The 17971-nt window shown below is 47.3% G+C and overlaps 1 protein-coding gene and 1 long non-coding RNA gene across 7 annotated transcripts in view; one reads left to right on the forward strand and one right to left on the reverse strand.

The window, feature by feature from the left end:
• Positions 1–3205: 3205 nt before the first annotated feature.
• Positions 3206–8453, reverse strand: LOC130519571 (uncharacterized). 2 transcript variants are annotated; one of them, XR_008948360.1, is made up of 3 exons: positions 7565–8453; positions 7000–7419; positions 3206–6810 (listed from the first exon to the last, which is right to left on the reverse strand). It is a non-coding gene; the product is annotated as an uncharacterized LOC130519571 (long non-coding RNA). The 2 variants fall into 2 exon arrangements; XR_008948359.1 differs by having other exon boundaries at positions 7000–7416; positions 7565–8450.
• mpped1 (metallophosphoesterase domain containing 1) overlaps positions 6921–17971 on the forward strand; it is a 48530-nt gene continuing 37479 nt past the window's right edge. For all 5 annotated transcript variants that reach the window (XR_008948357.1, XR_008948358.1, XR_008948355.1 and 2 more), the window contains exons 1-3: positions 6921–7074; positions 10722–11059; positions 11877–12058. Coding sequence is in view for 1 of the 5 variants with exons in the window: in XM_057023131.1 (XP_056879111.1) it covers positions 10881–11059; positions 11877–12058 (361 nt within the window). In the remaining 4 variants the exon portion in view is untranslated. The remainder of the gene's footprint in view (positions 7075–10721; positions 11060–11876; positions 12059–17971) is intronic.

The following is a 17971-nucleotide window of genomic DNA, read 5'->3' on the forward strand; positions in this document are numbered from 1 at the left end:
CCCAGAAGAGCGGTCCTGGATTGGCGCTCCCTCATCCTGGACCCGCAACTGCTGCGGGACTTTTTTTGAAGGTTTCCGGATAAGCCAGGTAGGACGCCAGGAGGCGTCCATTGAGGGGGGATACTGTCGTGGTTCGGTTTCTGGACGGGATCCGGGGGCAGGCCTATCTCCGAAGAGCGCTGAGCCTCCAGCGCACCTGCAGCTGGTTACGTCCTAATTAGGGCTTACTTAAACTCTCCCCTCTTTGCCTCCGGTGCCGGATTGTTGCTTTTGTTTCCGCATCTAGCTCCAGCTCCAGCTCCCCGAGATCGCCCATCCTTCGCCTCATTGTTCACTAGTTTTGTGAGTTTTTTCCTGTGCCTTGTCACCTTTTTCAGTTGGTTTTTTCCCGTCGGTCTTTCCCATTTTGAATGGTGATTTTTCGTTCGCTCTTTCAGTTGATACTTTTCCTGAGTTTTGTTGTTACTTTGATCTTCTTGGATATTGTGCCAATAAAGAACCTTTTGCTTGCACTCTGCATCTGGGTCCTGGCCTGCCAAACCGTTCTGTAACAGGAGGAGGCTCTCTGTGAGAGAGAGGAGTCTTCTCCTGCGGTACAGCAGAGGAGGAGCTGAGCCCGACCCCACAGATGCTTCCTGACCTCCAGCTCAGCCCTGGGTGTGAGGACTGCAGTGGCCCTCTCCTGAACGTCTGCTACAAGAGCAAACTGGGCCTCCATGGAGCAGACAAACAAACTTTATTTTGAACATTGTAAAGACAATTAATGGACTGAGGCTACTCGACAGAGCTGCCTCTGTTTGGATGGACAGGCCGGGGGGACAGAGTCCACAGTTGAGGACCATGTATAAAGCCCCCATCAAAAGGAGGACTGGAGACCTGCAGTGGAGGGTCCTGCATGGTGCTCTCGCCACCAATGCTTTTATCTCTGTTTTAACCCCAAGTCTCTCTTTTCATGTTTTTACAGAGTGCAGCAGACTCGCAGGGGTTTTTAGTATTTTAACTGAGGTTCTTAACCATTTTAACGTCGTTTTTTCTGCTCAGGTTTTTATTGGTGGGACTGCCTATAAAAAAGCTGAAGGCAACAAGTGTCAGATTTTAAACTTTTTAATCGCAGAGGCTAAACTAGCCATTTACCTGACACAAAGGGACAGGATCCGGGATGGGGACACATGTGATGTGGTGGCCATGTGGAGGCAGAATATTAGAGCCAGACTGAGGCTGGAGTTCTGCTTCTACAAGGCCACCACAAACCTGGAAGTGTTCCAATAGCTGTGGGGACACAAAGGTGTCCTGTGTTCACTGACAGAGCAGAGACAGCTCAAACTCTCAAACTACCTCATATAATGATGGAGTTAATTTTTGTTTTATTCTATTTAATATTGTAAATAAAAGTGGTGTTAAACGTCTCTGTCTGTCTCCCTCTCTCTCTCTCTCTGTCTGTTTCACCCTCTATGTGTCCCTTTCTCTCTGCACATGTTTGATGACTAATACAATGTTAGGACAGAAGCTCTTTCTGCTGTCCCCTCTCACAGCAGCTGCTAAGGTGCGATCCCGAGTGTGGCCAGCAGGTGGAAGCCTGCGCTGAGCAGCTTTCCTCCCTGGGCCCTCGGAGGTCACGGGTTCATGTTCAACCTGCTCGTGTTGCGTTGCTTCTTTAGACGACCCCTAACCCCTCCAGTGAGGGGCAGCCAAACAGAAGCAGAGGTGGTGATGTGCTAGAATTTGACAGATTATCGCTTTGGAGTGAAATCTTTCCATATTCAGATCAAAGATTTACTGGACAGTGGATGATGATTAATTAACATATTAATTTGATCTAATTGGTCCGTTGAATTCACAGAGGGAGAAGAAACTCCTCATGAACATTAATGGCGGGGTTCTTTTCTGAAATAATGTGCCATTAAAATGCTCGTTGACAGTGACGTGCGATGAGGTTCATGGCTGGTGAGACTTATGATTGTAAGAACTGAAAAAAGCATCTTATTTCAACATTTTTCCAACAGCATACAACTACTGATAATGCTTCATATCCCATCCGCATTCCTCTTTCTATTACATTCACAAACCAGCACAAACATTTGTCCCATAAAGAACTTTCTTTTATAGCTATGGATAGAGCACCCATCTCGTGTTTTAAGAAATTCATATATACTGTAAACAAATTAAAGTGCAGAGATAGGTGCAGCACAAATTTAATTTTGACCAACAGTAAACATTTCTGTTATACTTTAAATTCTGGTGCCTCAATAAATTTTAATGAAGTTTGCCTATTAAAGCACTACAGCGTGAAAGCACCAGCGAGAAAGCACCTGCCGTCTTGAGTTGAGGCAGAGTACTGCCAGCCTCACCTGCTAACCTTTCTCTGCACTTTATTGTGCGATCAGCAGGAATAGTTCTCTCACAGATGCATACAAGACATTACATAGACTACAGAAAGTCACGGTGTATAACGACTAAAGTTCATATTAGCGATATGCTGAGGAACAAAAACTGGCACACGTCATGCAACCCAGTTTATATTGGATCATGCAGTCAGACGTGAGGCACAATTCGCCCCTGCCTCACCTGGAGTTTCTGCCCTGGATTTGATCAGAAAAACTCAAATTTGGCAATTTTTACTCAATAAAATGGCAGAAACGTGTAGTCATACTCCAAATCAGTGGAAAATATTAATATTTATTTATGTACACTTTCTTTTATTTTTTTGGTCAGGGGAGGCAGGTGAGGCAGGTGAGGCAGTGCCTTGACCGCACATCACTGATGATGTTGATTTATTCTTCCGGAGGATCCAAACTTCAAAGCATATTTCCTGTATTCAGGTAATAATCACACCTGTGACATTTCAAATATGAGTGGATGCGTTTGTGTCTGTGCTTTGTACCCATTAATGGTTGTGTTGTGCTGCTGTAATGAGAAAATCATTAGATATGAGAGACGTGTCTTTTTGAAAATCATTAATTATGCAGTTATGATCATAACTGAGAACACAGGTGATCCAGAATCAAAGCTTTTCACCTGCACATACCTGCATCTATGACTTGTTTTAACATTATGATACTAGTTCATTTGTTATTCAGTTTGGGGTCATAACGGGTCATAATGGGTCCAGCAAGCAATCCTACCTCCTCTCTCCTCTCTCCCAGCAATACAATCAGCAAGACTAAGAGAGACTAACAGAGAGAGGGGGAGAGAGAGAGAAAGAGACTTTTGCTTTTAACGCCACTTTTATTTACAGTAATAAATAGAATAAAACATATTAAACAATCAGTCCATCATCGTAGGAGGTAGTTAGAGAGTTTTAGCTGTCTCAAATCAAATCAAATCAATCTTTATTTATATAGCGTCTTTTACAATCAAAATTGTTTCAATTCTCTGCTCTGTCACCGAACACAGGACACCTCCATGTCCCCACTGCTGCTGAAACACTTCCACGTTCGTGGTGGCCTTGTAGAAGAAGTACTCCAGCCTCAGTCTGGCTCTAATGTTCTGACGCCACATGGCGACCACATCACACGTGTCCCCGTCCTGTCCTGTTGGAAACACTAGGTTTAAAACAGAGATAAAAGCAGTGGTGGCGATGGCACAATGCAGGATCCTCCACCGCAGGTCTCCAGTCCTCTTTTTGATGGGGGGGAATTTTGCAGGGTCCTCCACTGTGGACTCTGTCCCCCAGCCCATCCATGGAGGCTTACTTTACTCTTGTAGCAGACGTCCAGGAGAGTGGCACTGAACTCCTCAGACCCAGGGCTCAGCTGGAGGTCAGGGAAGGCGTCCGTGGGGTCGGGCTCGGTTCCTCCTCTGCAGTACCGCCGACACTGTCTACCGTGGACCTGACAGGTACACAGTCTGTCCGTCCGTCCGTCGGTCGGTTGGTCAATCTTTATTTATATAGCATCTGTTACAATCAAAATTGTTTCTAGGCGCTTTACAGAATCCCAGGGACAACTCTCCTTTAACAGGAAGAAACCTTGACCAGGACCAGGCTCATATAGGGGGACCCTCCTGCTAATGGCCGGCTGGGTAGAGAGAGAGGAGAAGGGGGAGTAGCACAGGTAGAGGAGAGAATAGGCAGAGATCATAGAAATACATGAATTATATTAATTATAATAAACTGCCTGGACAGGTCAGTGGGTCATCGGGGTTGGAGGTCAGTAGGTCAGCATACAACGATGAAGGCGACGATACCTGTAGATGAACACAGGGGGGGCAGAAAAACTGTACAAGATATAAGGAGGAGAGGAGAGGAGAGGAGAGGAGACCATTTCCTAGTGGGGTGACAGAGGCCTGTCAGGTGATCATGTTTCCGGACCCTGGCAGCCTTGGCCTATAGCAGCATAACTAAGATGTTAACCTAATAATTAGGCAACCCTCTAAGTATGATAATGTCTAGGATAATAACTGGAACAGAATTTGTGATAATAAGCTTTTTCAAAGAGGAAGGTTTTACGTCTCATCTTAAAAGTAGAGATGGAGTCAGCCTCCCATACCTGGACAGGGAGCTGGTTCCACAGCAAGGGGTGCTGGTAGCTAAAACCCTGGGGACCACAAGTAGACCAGCATTCTGAAAGTGGAGCAGTCCATCGGGATGGTAAGGCATCATCAGCTCCTCCAGGTAGGACAGAGCATCTGAGGACCTTATAAGTCAGAAGAAGAACTGCTCTGGCTCCTCTGGTTTCATGGATAGATATAGCTGAGTGTCATCAGCAAACAATGAAAATCTATTCCATGCTGCTGAATAATGTTTCCTAAGGGAAGCATGTACAAGGTGAAAAGGATTGGTTAAAGTACAGAACCTTGTGGAACTCTATGTCTAACCCTACTGTTTGAAGGGGGTATGCCATGGACATGAGCACCATCCCGTGTGGGATGGACACCGTCTCTCCTAATCAGACCAGGTTTTCCCCAAAAACTGTTCCAATTGTCTACAAAGGACACCTGGTTTTCGGGGCACCACTGTGACAGCCAGCGATGAAGCGACGACATGCAGCTAAACATTTCATCGCTGGACAGATTGGGGAGGGGACCCGAGAATGCTGCGGAGTCCAACAATGTTGGTCCTGATGGATGACCTGCTCCATGGCCTCCCTCAGCCAGATGGCCAAGGCCGCGGGGAGGATCTTGTAGTCCGTGCAGAGTAGGGACACAGGGCTCCGGTTTTTGTTGTCCTGCAGGTTCCCCTTCTTCAGCAGGTGGGTGATGACAGCTCTCCTGCAGGACAGAGGCAGGGAACTGGTGGCGAGGCTTTTGTTGAAGACCTCCAGGATATATTGAGAAAGGATGTCCCAGAAGGCCCAATAGAACTCCACAGAGTCCGTCGATGCCCTGGGCCTTTTGGCCCCGCATTGTTTGTAGGGCCGCGTGCAGCTCCTGTGCCATCAGCGGGCGCTCCATCCGGTGGTTGGTCTTCTTGGAGAGAAGGAGTGGATCAGCTTCCTCTGCCCAGACTTCCTCTCCAGACTGAAGAAAAAACTCGAGGATGCATCCATCTCCGAGATGTCCTGGATTCTGGACCGGACCACGGCACCCTGTACTCTGGCACCCAGCAGGTTGGCGAAAGCCTTCTTTTTGGTCTTGAGGATTTCAACAGATCGTCGATTTCCTGTGGACTCGTTCAAATGCTGGAGCTCCACTATATTAGCCTCGAGATCTATTATAAATCCAGTGATGTGAACAGAGACATTCTGATCTGCGTCTTCCCCTAGTCCCACCACTGCTTTAGACAGCTAAACTCACCCTTCCTCCGTCTAAAACCAGCCTAAAAGCAACTAAGTCTTTAAAGCCCACATCAGATGCTAAAACTGAATTAAAGTGCCAGTAGGTAAAACTCACAGGCACAATACTACATGATTTAAACACATTAAAATTGTGTTTAAAACAGTAAAAGCAAACTAAACAAGCTGAAGACACCCTATCATCTCTAATGTGGGACCATGTATAGTGTCTGCAGCCTGTGTGAGTCCTTCTCCACATGTCCACCAGACCATGGGAGTAGATCAGCTGCCTCAGGACCTGCTGCGAGGACAGATGCAGCTCCGCATGGTTCCGATCTAAAACCTTGTCCTCAGTACAGTTAAACTCACCACCCAAGAATAAATAATCAATGGAACCACATCCTTGAAGTTTGTTGTTCAGTGTCTCTAAGAAGAGCTTCCTCTCTGCACCACTGCTGTGAGCATACACATTAATAAAAGTAGCACTGAACTGGTCAAACTGGGCCGTGATTAAAAGATGACATGATCAACAGTAAAAGATGTTGGGTTAAAACTCCGCCGTGTGGGGCTCCGCAGCAGCGGCCCCGGACTGTTCTCCTGAGCTGATTTGGCTGCGTGCGGACAACACTTTAATTAAATGTCCTGCTTCACCATAGTCAAAACACTTCGTGTGCGCCGACAAGGCGAACAGAATATAATCAAAGTCCTCCACCCGGACTTTATAACAAACATTCAGATCCTCATTATGGTTGTTGAGGCTCATATAGAGCTGCCGGCGTTACGTGTTTCAATAGCGGAGATTTACATCCAGACTGACTTTCCTCATAGGAGAAACAATATTGCCATCTCTGGACAACTCCCGACACAGAAACTCGTCCATGATGAACAGGGCCACATTGGACAGGGTTACTTTGGTGGCTGGCAGGCTCAGAGGCAGCACCGCCTCAAATCTTCCACCGACACTGATACCAACCTCCAGCAGCCGGTTTACCTGCTCCACCTTCTCCACCAACAAAACCACGGCCCCGTTCATCTGGCCCCTGACGTCCCCCACAGCCAGGGCCACCTCCTCCACGGTGTACAGAGACCTGGCCCCCACCTTATGAGAGAGGGGGGGGGGAGAGAGAGAGAGGAGAGTGAGAGAGCTGAGAGAGAGGAGGGAGAGAAAAAGAGAGGGGGAGAGAGAAGGAGGGAGAGAAAGGAGAGGGGGAGCGAGTGCGGAGAGAAGGGGGGGAGAGAGGAGGGGCAGCTCTGTACCGGTGCATCTCGGGTGCTCATTCAAACTGACCAGCGCGTCTGTAGCAGCTCGCAGGAGTCCCCAGCATCCATAAGCAGCAGCAGCAGCAGCGGAGCGCAGGAGTCGGTAGGTCCATCTCGCCTCTCCTCTCCTCTCCTCTCCTCTCCTCTCCTCTCCTCTCCTCCTCTCCTCTCCTCTCCTCTCCTCTCCTCTCCTCACGTATTAGTGCAGAAACGTGGGGTTTTTCTGTAACCTTTGCGGAGCCGCACTCGTGTCTCCGCAGCTTCCGAGCCGGACCAGCGCGGATCGCTGGTCCGGCTCTTGTTTACCTCAGCCCGCTTGTGAACCCGCAGCGCTCCCGGTGAGAAGTCTCCTCTGGCCGTTTTGAGGTGGATGGGACTGGAGGCGCCGCGAGTCCAGAACCGACTTTGGCTGAGCAGTTAGCAGATATAGATGAGGCTTCGAAGTCTGCTGGAAACGAACCGAGTCAGGCAGGACGGGAAAAGAAGAGAGGGGGGAGGTTTTAGAGGGGTATTCTCTTTTAACAGATTGTTAATTCACCTCATTTCACAGAGCGGCGGCTCTAAATCACACCAGACACGAGTGTAACACTCACATGCACTTTCATTTCCTCTGTGCATCCATACGTGGCGGGAAAGGTGTGAAGAAGCTTCCAGCCGACTCTGCTCTGCTCACTTCAAAGCTCTGCTCTGCTCCAATTAAAGACAGGGGAAAACTCGTCCAGACACGTTCTGGCTGCGAGAACTTGTTGGGTCCCGGGTCGAAACTTGAACCGTTCTCTCATATTTACACATTTTTCCTGAACGTTTCGATCAGTTCTGGCTCAAATGGCGTTTTCACGAACCTGGGAAAATCCGGATTAAACAAATTGTTTTTTTCGCAACTGACGTTATTCATGGGTGTGTGAGTGTGTATGCGAGTGTGCAAGTGTGTGTGTCTGTGTGTGTGTGTGTGTGCGTGTGTGTGCGTGTGTGTGCGTGTGTATGTGTGCAAGAGTGTGCGCGCGAGAGTGTGTGTGCATGTGTGTTATTATCAGCCTACTTCTACATTGTTTTCCTTTGTGCTTCATTCCCTCCATCAGACCTCTGCAGACCTTCATCAGTATTTTCTGCCTGTTGGAACTCGTCCCTCTGCGTCCCTCTGTGTCCCCCCTGTCCCTTTGCGTCCCTCTGCGTCCCTCTGTGTCCCTCTGTGTCCCCCTGTGTCCCCCTGTTTCCCAGCCAAGCAGATGTGAGCAGAATCTCCAGATGTGTTCCTAAGAGCTGAGAGCAGAGTGATGATCAGTTTTCATTTGGCTCTTCTGCTCAGCTTCAGCTTCAGCTGGTCGCTCTCTCTTGTACACTTTTGTGGGTTCAGAACAAAACTGCTTCTTCTTTGCTGTGAGATTCAAAATTATTTACATAATTCATTAAAAAGGGTCATATGACTGCCTCTCCATGTCTTCTACGAGACATTCTATCATAATAACTCAATAGCGCAACCATGGTGACAACAACAATATATTATATGACAAATACTTTCAATTTGTTTGAATTTGTTTGAGGGAAAAGTCTTGTCTCATTTTCTCCCGCTTATCCGGGTCTGGGTGGCGGGGGCAGCAGCTTCAGGAGGGATGCCCAGACAGCCCTCTCCCTGGCCACTTCCATCAACTCCTCTGGGGGGACCCCCAGCCACTCCCAAGCCAGAGAGATGTAATCCCTCCACCTAGTCCTGGGCTTGAGGAAAAATGGCTGGGTGGATGGATGGATGGATGGATGGATGGATGGATGGATGGATGGATGGTGGCTGGATGGATGGATGGATAGAGGATGGATAAAGGATGGGTGGATGGATGATTGATAGATGGATGGATGGATGGATGGAGGGTTGGTTCCAGCACAGAGGTGATGCACCTGTCATCACTCGCTCGCGTACATACTGGCGTTATAGCCGTGGGCTGGTCTCTGTGATCCGCAGTGTCACTGGACCTCAGCCGGTAGGTAGGACCTTCATACAGGTGTGACTGTCTGCCTTTAACACAAAACTTCCTAAATACGGCCAGTTTAGGTCTCCAGCATTCCAGCATGTGCCTAGTGACTACTGGAACAGCCTGACCCCACCAGTCAACCAGACAAAGACCATCATGTCCTCTCTGACAGCTCATCTTTCAGGAGTTATTGAACCTAATCGGGCTTCATCACTGTGCTGATGTCTAAGTTGGACTACATACTACTACAGCTCAGGTCCAAACCATTCAAGAACAATAATTGTTTAATGTTTATGTTGTAATTTTAGTTCTATTTTATTCTATATTTATGTATATATGCTTATAATGCTTATAATATGTATATATTATATTATGTTATATTATATATATATATGCTTATAATATATGATGTATATATGCTTATACCATTCTAATCTTATTTGTATTTATTTATTCTGTTTCTATTTGTAAATACAATTTCCTACACTTCAGTTATATTAATCCATGTTTAGGCTGCTACTACAATTCAATTTCCTTACGGGGATGAATAAAGTACATCTTGAATCTTGAATAATACATAATAATACTAAATAACTACATAATAATAACTAAAGTCATCGTCTTCCTCGACAAACCAGTTTGTTCCCGACGCTCTTGACAGCAACGTTCCCTCACTGCTGCTGCACTTCTGGATCCTTCTAATTCTATTATTATTGTTGTTACAAGACAACAATTTCTGTTAAGGTTTTCATTCATAACAGCAATAATAAGAATAAATGAATATGATAATAAATAGTAAGTATTTATTAGTGATTTACATGCATCCATGTAATTGTTGGGATCCCAGTGGAAATGTAACATCTATTCATAATAATATTAAAATAATGATCCAAAATAATGTTGATCATTAGTGTGTTATGTTAATATTTTGATATTATTAGCAGTAGAATTAGTAGTAGTATCGTTTGTATTAGTAGAATTATTATTTGTATTATTATTAATAATGATGATAATAATAGTGTTATAACACTGTTTTGACTATTATTGAAAATATATAGTGTAATAATGAATTTTTGCTGTTATGAAATTGTATATTACACAACTATCTTTAACTATTATTATCGAATAAGTACTAAGCTATTATTGTAGTTACTGTGGTTGTTGTAATTACTACTTTTGTAGTTGTTATTACTGCCGTTATTATTACATTTGGTCTCACCGCCAGCTCACATTTACATCCCCTCTTCTTTTTCTCTTTGATTCCATCTGAAGTGGACCTTTTCTCCTTGCAGCTGTAACAGTGTAATTACAGAAGCAGTTGCTTAATAAAGCTGGTGGGAGAATTGCTTGTTTGAGCTCTGTCTTCACGCTGAGCTTCAGCACCGTTGGAGAGTTGATATGAAGTGTGACCGCTGCCAGTTTCCTTAATTAAGATTCCAGCTTTAGAAACATTCCGACCACCTCCTCAATGATTCGGTAGTCTTATAACATCATTCTTACATTTTTTTCCCCTTCTTGAAAAGCCTAAAAAGATTGAATTTAGTAAGTAATAAAGCGTTGTTTATGTGCCAATAAAATGTGCGCCTCAGGCAGACTGGGGAGGCGGGAGTATCCAAGTGTGCCCATTTCATTTTTTTTTAGCAATTCTCCAAAGAACGGAAACAAGGACATTCTTGAGGAAGCTTGTTGTTCTGTCAAGTGTTCTGAGACAAAGTTACTTTTAGTTTTGGAAAGTTTGTTTCAGGGTTGGAGAGCCTAAACTGCTCCTCGCTGTTGTTCCTCGCAGGTGTAGAGCAGCAGAGGAGGAGAGAGGAGGTGATGTTCTCGCCTCCACTTGGTGTGACTGTGAGCTCAGTCAGAGTTTGAGTCCGTCTGGTCGCCATCCTCAGACTGGGACCGTCTCCACCAACTGTTGTCAAGCCCAAAGCAGCTCTTCTCTCCCACCATGGCCTTCACTCTGTCAGAAATCATGGCGGCGAGACGTCAGCAGTCGCAGGCCCAGCCTAGCACCCAGCGCGGCTCCAGGACGGCGGTGGAGGTGGATGAGTACAGCACCAACCCCACACAGGCCTTCACCTTCTACAACATCAACCAGGGACGCTTCCAGCCGCCACACGTCCACATGTAAGTAGACCCCTGCTGATTGGACTTCCTGAAATAGCGGCATTGTTCAGGTTCTGCTCGCGTGATGAAGAGCACCAAGGTCTTCACACATCTGCCACCTCAAACCTTCCATCTGTCCTCCCGAAAGGTGGAACGGCTGCGTTATTTAGAGAGAGAATAAAAATAACCAGGAATTCCTTTGACAACACAAAAGGGACAAATATTAAAATAGTATTTTTCTAAATCAAATGTATGTTTAGACTTTAGTCCCAATAAGATTCAAGCATTGGAAACATTTACAGAAATGAACTGATGTATCTTTGCAAAATCAGCGTCTCCACATTCTTTCACTGAATAGCCTTGGTTTTTATATTAAATGGGCTCTTAAACTGGACTGGGAGGGACACCAACCAGAACCAGAACCAGAGACACCCTCAGTGACAGAGGCTGCAGGACCAAAGCTGGACAGGACAGGGCAGGACAGGACAGGACGTGTTCAGTCCTACATGAGGGTAGGTTCCACCCTCCCCCCTCTGAAGAGGAGGAGGAGGAAACCGCAGAAGTGGGTGTTTTTACCTGGAGGAGAGCTCACTAAAGTGGGCCATGGTTATTCACCAGCTCCCCTCGTCCCCCCGGAGACCCGGTGGCTCTGCATGGGAATCCCACAGGGCGCTGCTCTTCTTCTCTTCTTTCCCACCGTCCTCTGCTTCTGTCTGAGGCTGGATGCAAACCGTCCTACCTGGACCACGGAGACGTCCCCTCTGCATTGTTTAGAACAGTTGTACTGACCCTTTTCTCTCATCTGATATCCTGAACTTTCTCATGTGCTGATCTTCAGGGTGGACCCGATGCCCCACGACACCCCCAAACCGCCCGGCTACACCCGCTTTGTGTGCGTCTCAGACACTCATTCCCGCACCGACTCCATCCAGATGCCATATGGTGACGTCTTCATCCACGCCGGAGACTTCACGGAGCTGGGTCTGCCCTCTGAGGTCAAGAAGTTCAACGACTGGCTAGGTCAGAACCTCTTTGGGAGGGTTTGGAGCCTGGTTTAGATGATCTGTTATGTTTGATAAGAAGAGTGGAAACACTCAGAGATACAAACGGGTCAGAACGGTGCTCTGCTCTCGGTTTTGTCCAAGCTGGTCCATATGATGATTTCACTTCAGTTTAAAGGGCACTTGTGGATGTTTAAGATTAAACACTGATTTCAAATCAAAGCAGGAGAATTAAAGTCTCCTTGGTGAGTTCAAGGGCACCCAAAGTTGCTGTTTGTGCCTGCTGCAGCACCGCCTGGTTCAGGCTCAGACTCGGGTTCAGGTTCAAGTTCAGGCTCAGACTCAGGCTCAAGTTCAGGTTCAGATTCAGGTTCAGGCTTTTCAACAATGCTGACAAGGTCTTGGTATACCTCTGACTCTGATGAAGGGGAGCTAGGGAGAGTCCCCCAACACACACACACACACACACACCACACACACACACAGACACACACTCTCTGACTAGGCTGCATCAAGCGCTCGCTGTAAATCTGCTGGTCTGCACTCCAGCAGCGAGGGAGTCGACAGAGGAGACGGGACATCCAGGAAAGAGCCAAACGCCTGCTGCTGCCTCTGAAATCGGTCTGTTGCACCCCCCTCTCTCTCCGCCTCCATCCCTCCTGTATAAATATTTATAATCTGCATCTTCACATTCTCTTCCGTCTTTCCTGTCTGCCTCATGGTGCAGACAAATGGACTCCTGCTGGAGACTGTGTGCAGAAGAGATTTACAGGGAGATCAAAATTCATTTCCTAACTCTGCTGCATCCTCCTTTTGTCTGCTGAAACATCTGTCTTCTTCCCCTGTCCTTTTGGATGGGGGCCTTCCAACAGTGTCCACCTCCAGAAGAGATTCAATTGCTTTAGATTGTAGCTGCCTTCATGGTGGACCTCTCAATTCTCCAGACTCAGTAACTCAAATGAGAGGAATGTTTCTGCCACCGTTTCCTTTGTTCAAGCCTCTTGGCTGTCCACCTTTCATCACGATTTTTGTGGTTCACATCCAGAATCTTAATATCTACCCTCAAATAAATGCTTCCTCTCTCCTGTCATTCCTCTGTCTCCATGTTCACCCTCTCCCCATCTCTCTCCATCTCTCTCTCTGTCAATGGCAGCATTCCGAGTTTTATCTGCGCTCTTATTTTTAGCAGGAAGTCAGACGGCCCTCGGGGGCCCACTGGCAGCTGCTCAAGGCTTTGTTGAATGCTGCAGGGGGAGGAGTGGGGGAGAAAAAAAGGAGATAAAGCAAGAAGGGGAGTTGCAAAAGGAGGAAGTGCAACTGGGGATGACAAGAGGAGTGGAGCGAGAGTTTGTCTTACCTCAGAGAACTGGTCCCAGTTCACTGGTGAGGACTGGTGAGAACTGGTCCTCACCACTTTCATTTGTAGCTCAAAGGTTCCCGCTGGGTTTAGGGTTCAGGTTAGAACTGATGTGGTTCTGAGGTTTGGGTTGGTGGTTAACCACAGCTACAGGACACCGCAGACAGAGAAACACTCAGCCTAGTGACAGGAAAAACTAGGTGTCAACTTCCACTTAAGCAATGGAAATGCTAGAATAAATGTTTTTATGAGGACTCATCATGACCTAAACCCAGTTCTAACCTCAACCTTAAACCTTAACAGAAGGTTTTAAGCCTCAAATCATTATTGGAAGTTGAGGGTCAACTAGTGGCCCCACTGTGCCAGTAGACAGAGGGTGGGAGGGTGGGAAGGTAGGAGGGTGAGAAGCAACCCTCCAGCTAAAGTGCAGCATTGCTTCACTGCAATTGTGTCCAATCATGCTGAACTTTGATCAGCAGGCATCAGCATCCACACACACGCACGTGCGCAGGCTGAATCAGTGCTGCTGCGCGTGTTTGTGTGCATGGACGCTGCCGGCATGAGTGGCATCTTTTTTCATGCCGTCTGATGGCGTGAGCGGCAGGTGGGAGCCAGGTGCCGGGAATGCCGTGTTGAAATATGGATCTGGTGGTGCTGAGCAGCTGAGGAGGGGTCAGGACAGGACACGCGCTATTGCTTAAAGGCTTCATTGTGGGACTGGGATTCTGACATAGCATAGAGAGGAACAAGGACAGGAGAAGGAGGGGGACAGGTGTAGAATTCTCCTCCAACAAGCACTTCCCCTGCCTTTGCTCTGATTCCTAAAATGGTGGGAATGATTTCCAGCCTGAGAAAGGATGAAATATTCAGGAGATGCATGGCCTCCCTGATGAGGTGAGTTAAGGTAAACCCTCTTACATCTCTGACTGGTGGCTCTCTCCACCCTTCAGTCATTAAATTCCCTTTACTCACATCTGATTAGTTGGTCATCTAGGTAATCAGATTACTTGTTGTTCCTCTTGTCCTTTTGTTGAAACGTGGTGGCGTTCCCAGCAGCAGAGCAGCAGGGTCTTCTCCGGGTCGTTAGCTTCTGCGTGGCTCCTCTTTATTTAGCACCAGCTCGGCTCCCCTTTAGCTTTAATAATAGATGAGGGATGAGCATGATGCCACTGTAGGGTGGGAAGTGGGGTTTCTCCCCGCCCTGCAGTGGTGTAAGTGTCTCCGCGTCCCTGCAGCCGGTTCCAACGTGACCACCTCTGTCCTGCCTGCTTGAGCCCTCCAGCTCTGCTCTTCACCTCCCGGTTCCTTTGGATCTACCTCCAGCGTGCTTCCTTTAGCACGGTACCAGCGAAGACATTAAACTTTCATGACTGCTCTGCCTTTTTCTGGCACGCACGTCTCTCCTCCTTCCCTGTTTTCGCTCCTTCAGTCATCCTTTCCCTTATGTTCTTTCCCTTCTCACGTCCTCCTGATAGCTAAAACACATAAAAACCTGAATAATAATGCCAATTCCGACTTGCAGTTCTGGCAGCATCCCTTCACTACCTCCTCCTGGTTTTGCTCCTCTTACTGTCATATAATTTGCTGGCGTAATGAGGACGTGGTGTTTTAACTGAACACTCTTCCTTCTCTTGGGGTCAGGTTGGTGCGTTGAGGGAAACGGAACGTAGGTACGGAGAGTCGTTTTCTTCAGAATTTTCCCATCTTTATTGGGCCTGATGGGTTCTGGGTCAGACCCGGGTCAGTCTCGGTATTTTGTGTGAACCCGTTTCTTCAGAAGCATCTTCAAAAGAGCAACGGCCTGTTGGTGATGGGGGTGCAGATTGCTCCTATTTTGCACCGTGGAATATTTGTCTTGTCCACGGGTCCACTACAACAAGCTGCAGCAGGTCCTGTCCCTCTGAAGGATTCTGCTCCCTTTCTTGTTCCTGTGAGGTCCATATTGTATCAGGAATTGTTGAGATGCTCTTGAGAGGTTTGAGATGATACAATGACTTCATCCAGGAGCGTTTTTAGCTATCCTGAGTTAGCATGAGTACATCACCGTCCCATTGAGATGGGACGACCCCCAAGGCCAGGATCTTAGAGGGGCCAGTTGATGATTGTTATGTACAATGATTGGGAATGATTCCTGCTGGACTCGTTTGCAGCAATGTGGCATTTGTGCTGAGGTGAGCTTAGACAGCGAGGATCACTGCTCTATCCAAATCTGGCTTCCCAGGGAGATCACCCTCTCTCTCGTTGCCTCTTTTGTTCTGCTCGTCTGACCTGGTTAATAAACTCATGAGACGAGAGTTAACATGGACCTTAGGATACAGCTTGGCTTCTGATGGGTCCTAACAAGAGCCGGTGAGCCACCAGGACCCCCATCCTTGAGCTGGCTTGCCTAGGTCTTGAAGCTTGTGATGAGGCTACGTCTGGCTTCTGGGGCTCTTCACATGGTTAGCAAGCGCACTAACATGTGCGATGAGCACAACCCTCTTCTGCCTGTAGGCTAATTAATGTAAACTACACGCAGAGGGTGTAAAATGGCCCCCTGTGATTTGACCAGATGTACTGTTCCCCTCAGAACTAGAATCCTTCCTATTTAAAGGGGATGTTTTGAGTCTTTGATTTGAATAATTTAAAGATGGACCATGGGCCCAGGCCCCCAAGCCCCGTTAGGCCTCTCCAGGCCTGTTAGCCCCCCCAAGGCCCACAGTGAAAAAATAAGCCGTCCAAATAGAGCCATGTGGCAACCTTTGGTCTTGACCATTAGTAACTGTTGAAGGGTTTAAACTCCCGAGCAGTAAAACCTGCCCAGGAGCCGACGAGGAGCTGAGATCTGGATTTGAGTGACGGCTCCTGAAAAATCTCCAAGTTGACATTGCACAGACCAGACAGCACATTCGGATCTACGTCCTTGTCCTGTCCTGAGGACGTCACAGCGGCTTTGCCGAGCGTCCAGGACGTGAGTTACACGGCAGGTGCAGGACAGATGGCGGCTCTCCAGTCCTTGACTTGATCAGTATTCATCAGAAGCCCACGAGGCGTCTTTTGCAAACTTGCAGCTTAATCTTCAACCACTTTATCCTGAAGGCAACGTCGTCACACGGAATGTGGAAGTGAAGCAGACAGGATGAAAGAGACAGAGATGGAGTGTAGGAGGGAGAAAGAGAAAAGAGACCACCTACGAGGATGCTTGATGATGTGCAGTGTGTGTGTGTGTGTGTGTGTGTGTGTGTGTGTGCGTGCAATGAATTATGCTCAGCGAGGACATTGTTCAGTGTGAGGAGGTGCTGCTACACTCCGATAAAGCGACCGTTCTGGAAGCGTGGCTCAGTAGGTGGTGTTTGTGTACACCGTCTCATAATTGCAGACTCTCTTTGTTTTGCGTCCGCGTCTCTGATTGTGTGTTGGTGTGCGCGACAACATGCAGCCTCGCGTGGGCGGTGAGTTAAATGGAACGAGTATTAAGTTTAAGCTGAGGGGAGAAGGCGGAAGTGCTTCTTCTCCTCCATCATCCATCTGTACTTTATGTTTATCTCCATCCTGCATCTTTTTCTCCCTTTCTGACGACATCTTACCTATTTACACACACACACAGACACAAACACACATACGCTCTGATGGAATTAGGGCTGAGCCGACCGAGTCTTTAGCGTGTCTGTCTTTGAACGCCAGTGTTTGAAGCTTGTCTCTGAATGACTGTATTTTAGCTGTAGCGTGCCCCGATCAGGGCTGGCGAACGCAGCCCTGTTTGGCTCTAATCTCTCTCTTTTATATGTAAAAAATAAGACATGCATAAGCTGCAGGCTTTATGGATACAAACAAGCAGATTGTGCATCCGCGGCTGGAATAAACCCTGAAATTGAATTTCGACTGAAACAAAGAAATGGTTACACTTCTCCACAACGGTGATGTTGTCAGGCTCTAGAAATACCAGCATTCGGGATCTATCCAGGAAGGTGGATCCCTTTGAGCCCTCCCAGTGAAACGCAAAGTTCACAGGTGAACTCTGACCCCAAACAGAAGCTAAGGAGCACCCAGCCTCCGAGGACCCTCGTCCCCACAGTGCCTGGGTGTTAATGTGGGACCTGGACAAACACAGGTGGTGGGGGGAACTGTTCTAGCTGCTGTCCTGTGCATAGAAACGAGCAGAACAATGAGTCCAGGCACAGAGTAAGGGTCATGGACTCAGAGGAGACCTGGATGTCCCCTCAGAGCTTGATGCTGGGTCCATCAGAAACAGGCTGACGTTTCGCCCAAGTGTGCGTTCAAGAACACTTTTATGAAGAACACCCCCCTCCTTGGGTACAGAGACATTCTCACACATTCTAAAACTACTAAAAATAAAGGTATCAATGATTCTAATTATTTTTAAAAACAGAAATGTCTTAATGTAATTAAACATCGACCATTGATTTAATGATTAATGCTGGGGATTTCATTTAAGCACAAACTTTTGGCTTTAGCGTTCGTATACACACACACACACAGGCACACACATACAGTATGTGCACACACTCTCAGTCATACACTCACAGCATACTAAGTTATTTGGCAGAAGATTTTGGCCAATTATTTGGTTTGAAT

The sequence above is a fragment of the Takifugu flavidus genome, chromosome 22, assembly GCF_003711565.1.
Source record: "Takifugu flavidus isolate HTHZ2018 chromosome 22, ASM371156v2, whole genome shotgun sequence".
NCBI lineage: Eukaryota > Metazoa > Chordata > Actinopteri > Tetraodontiformes > Tetraodontidae > Takifugu > Takifugu flavidus.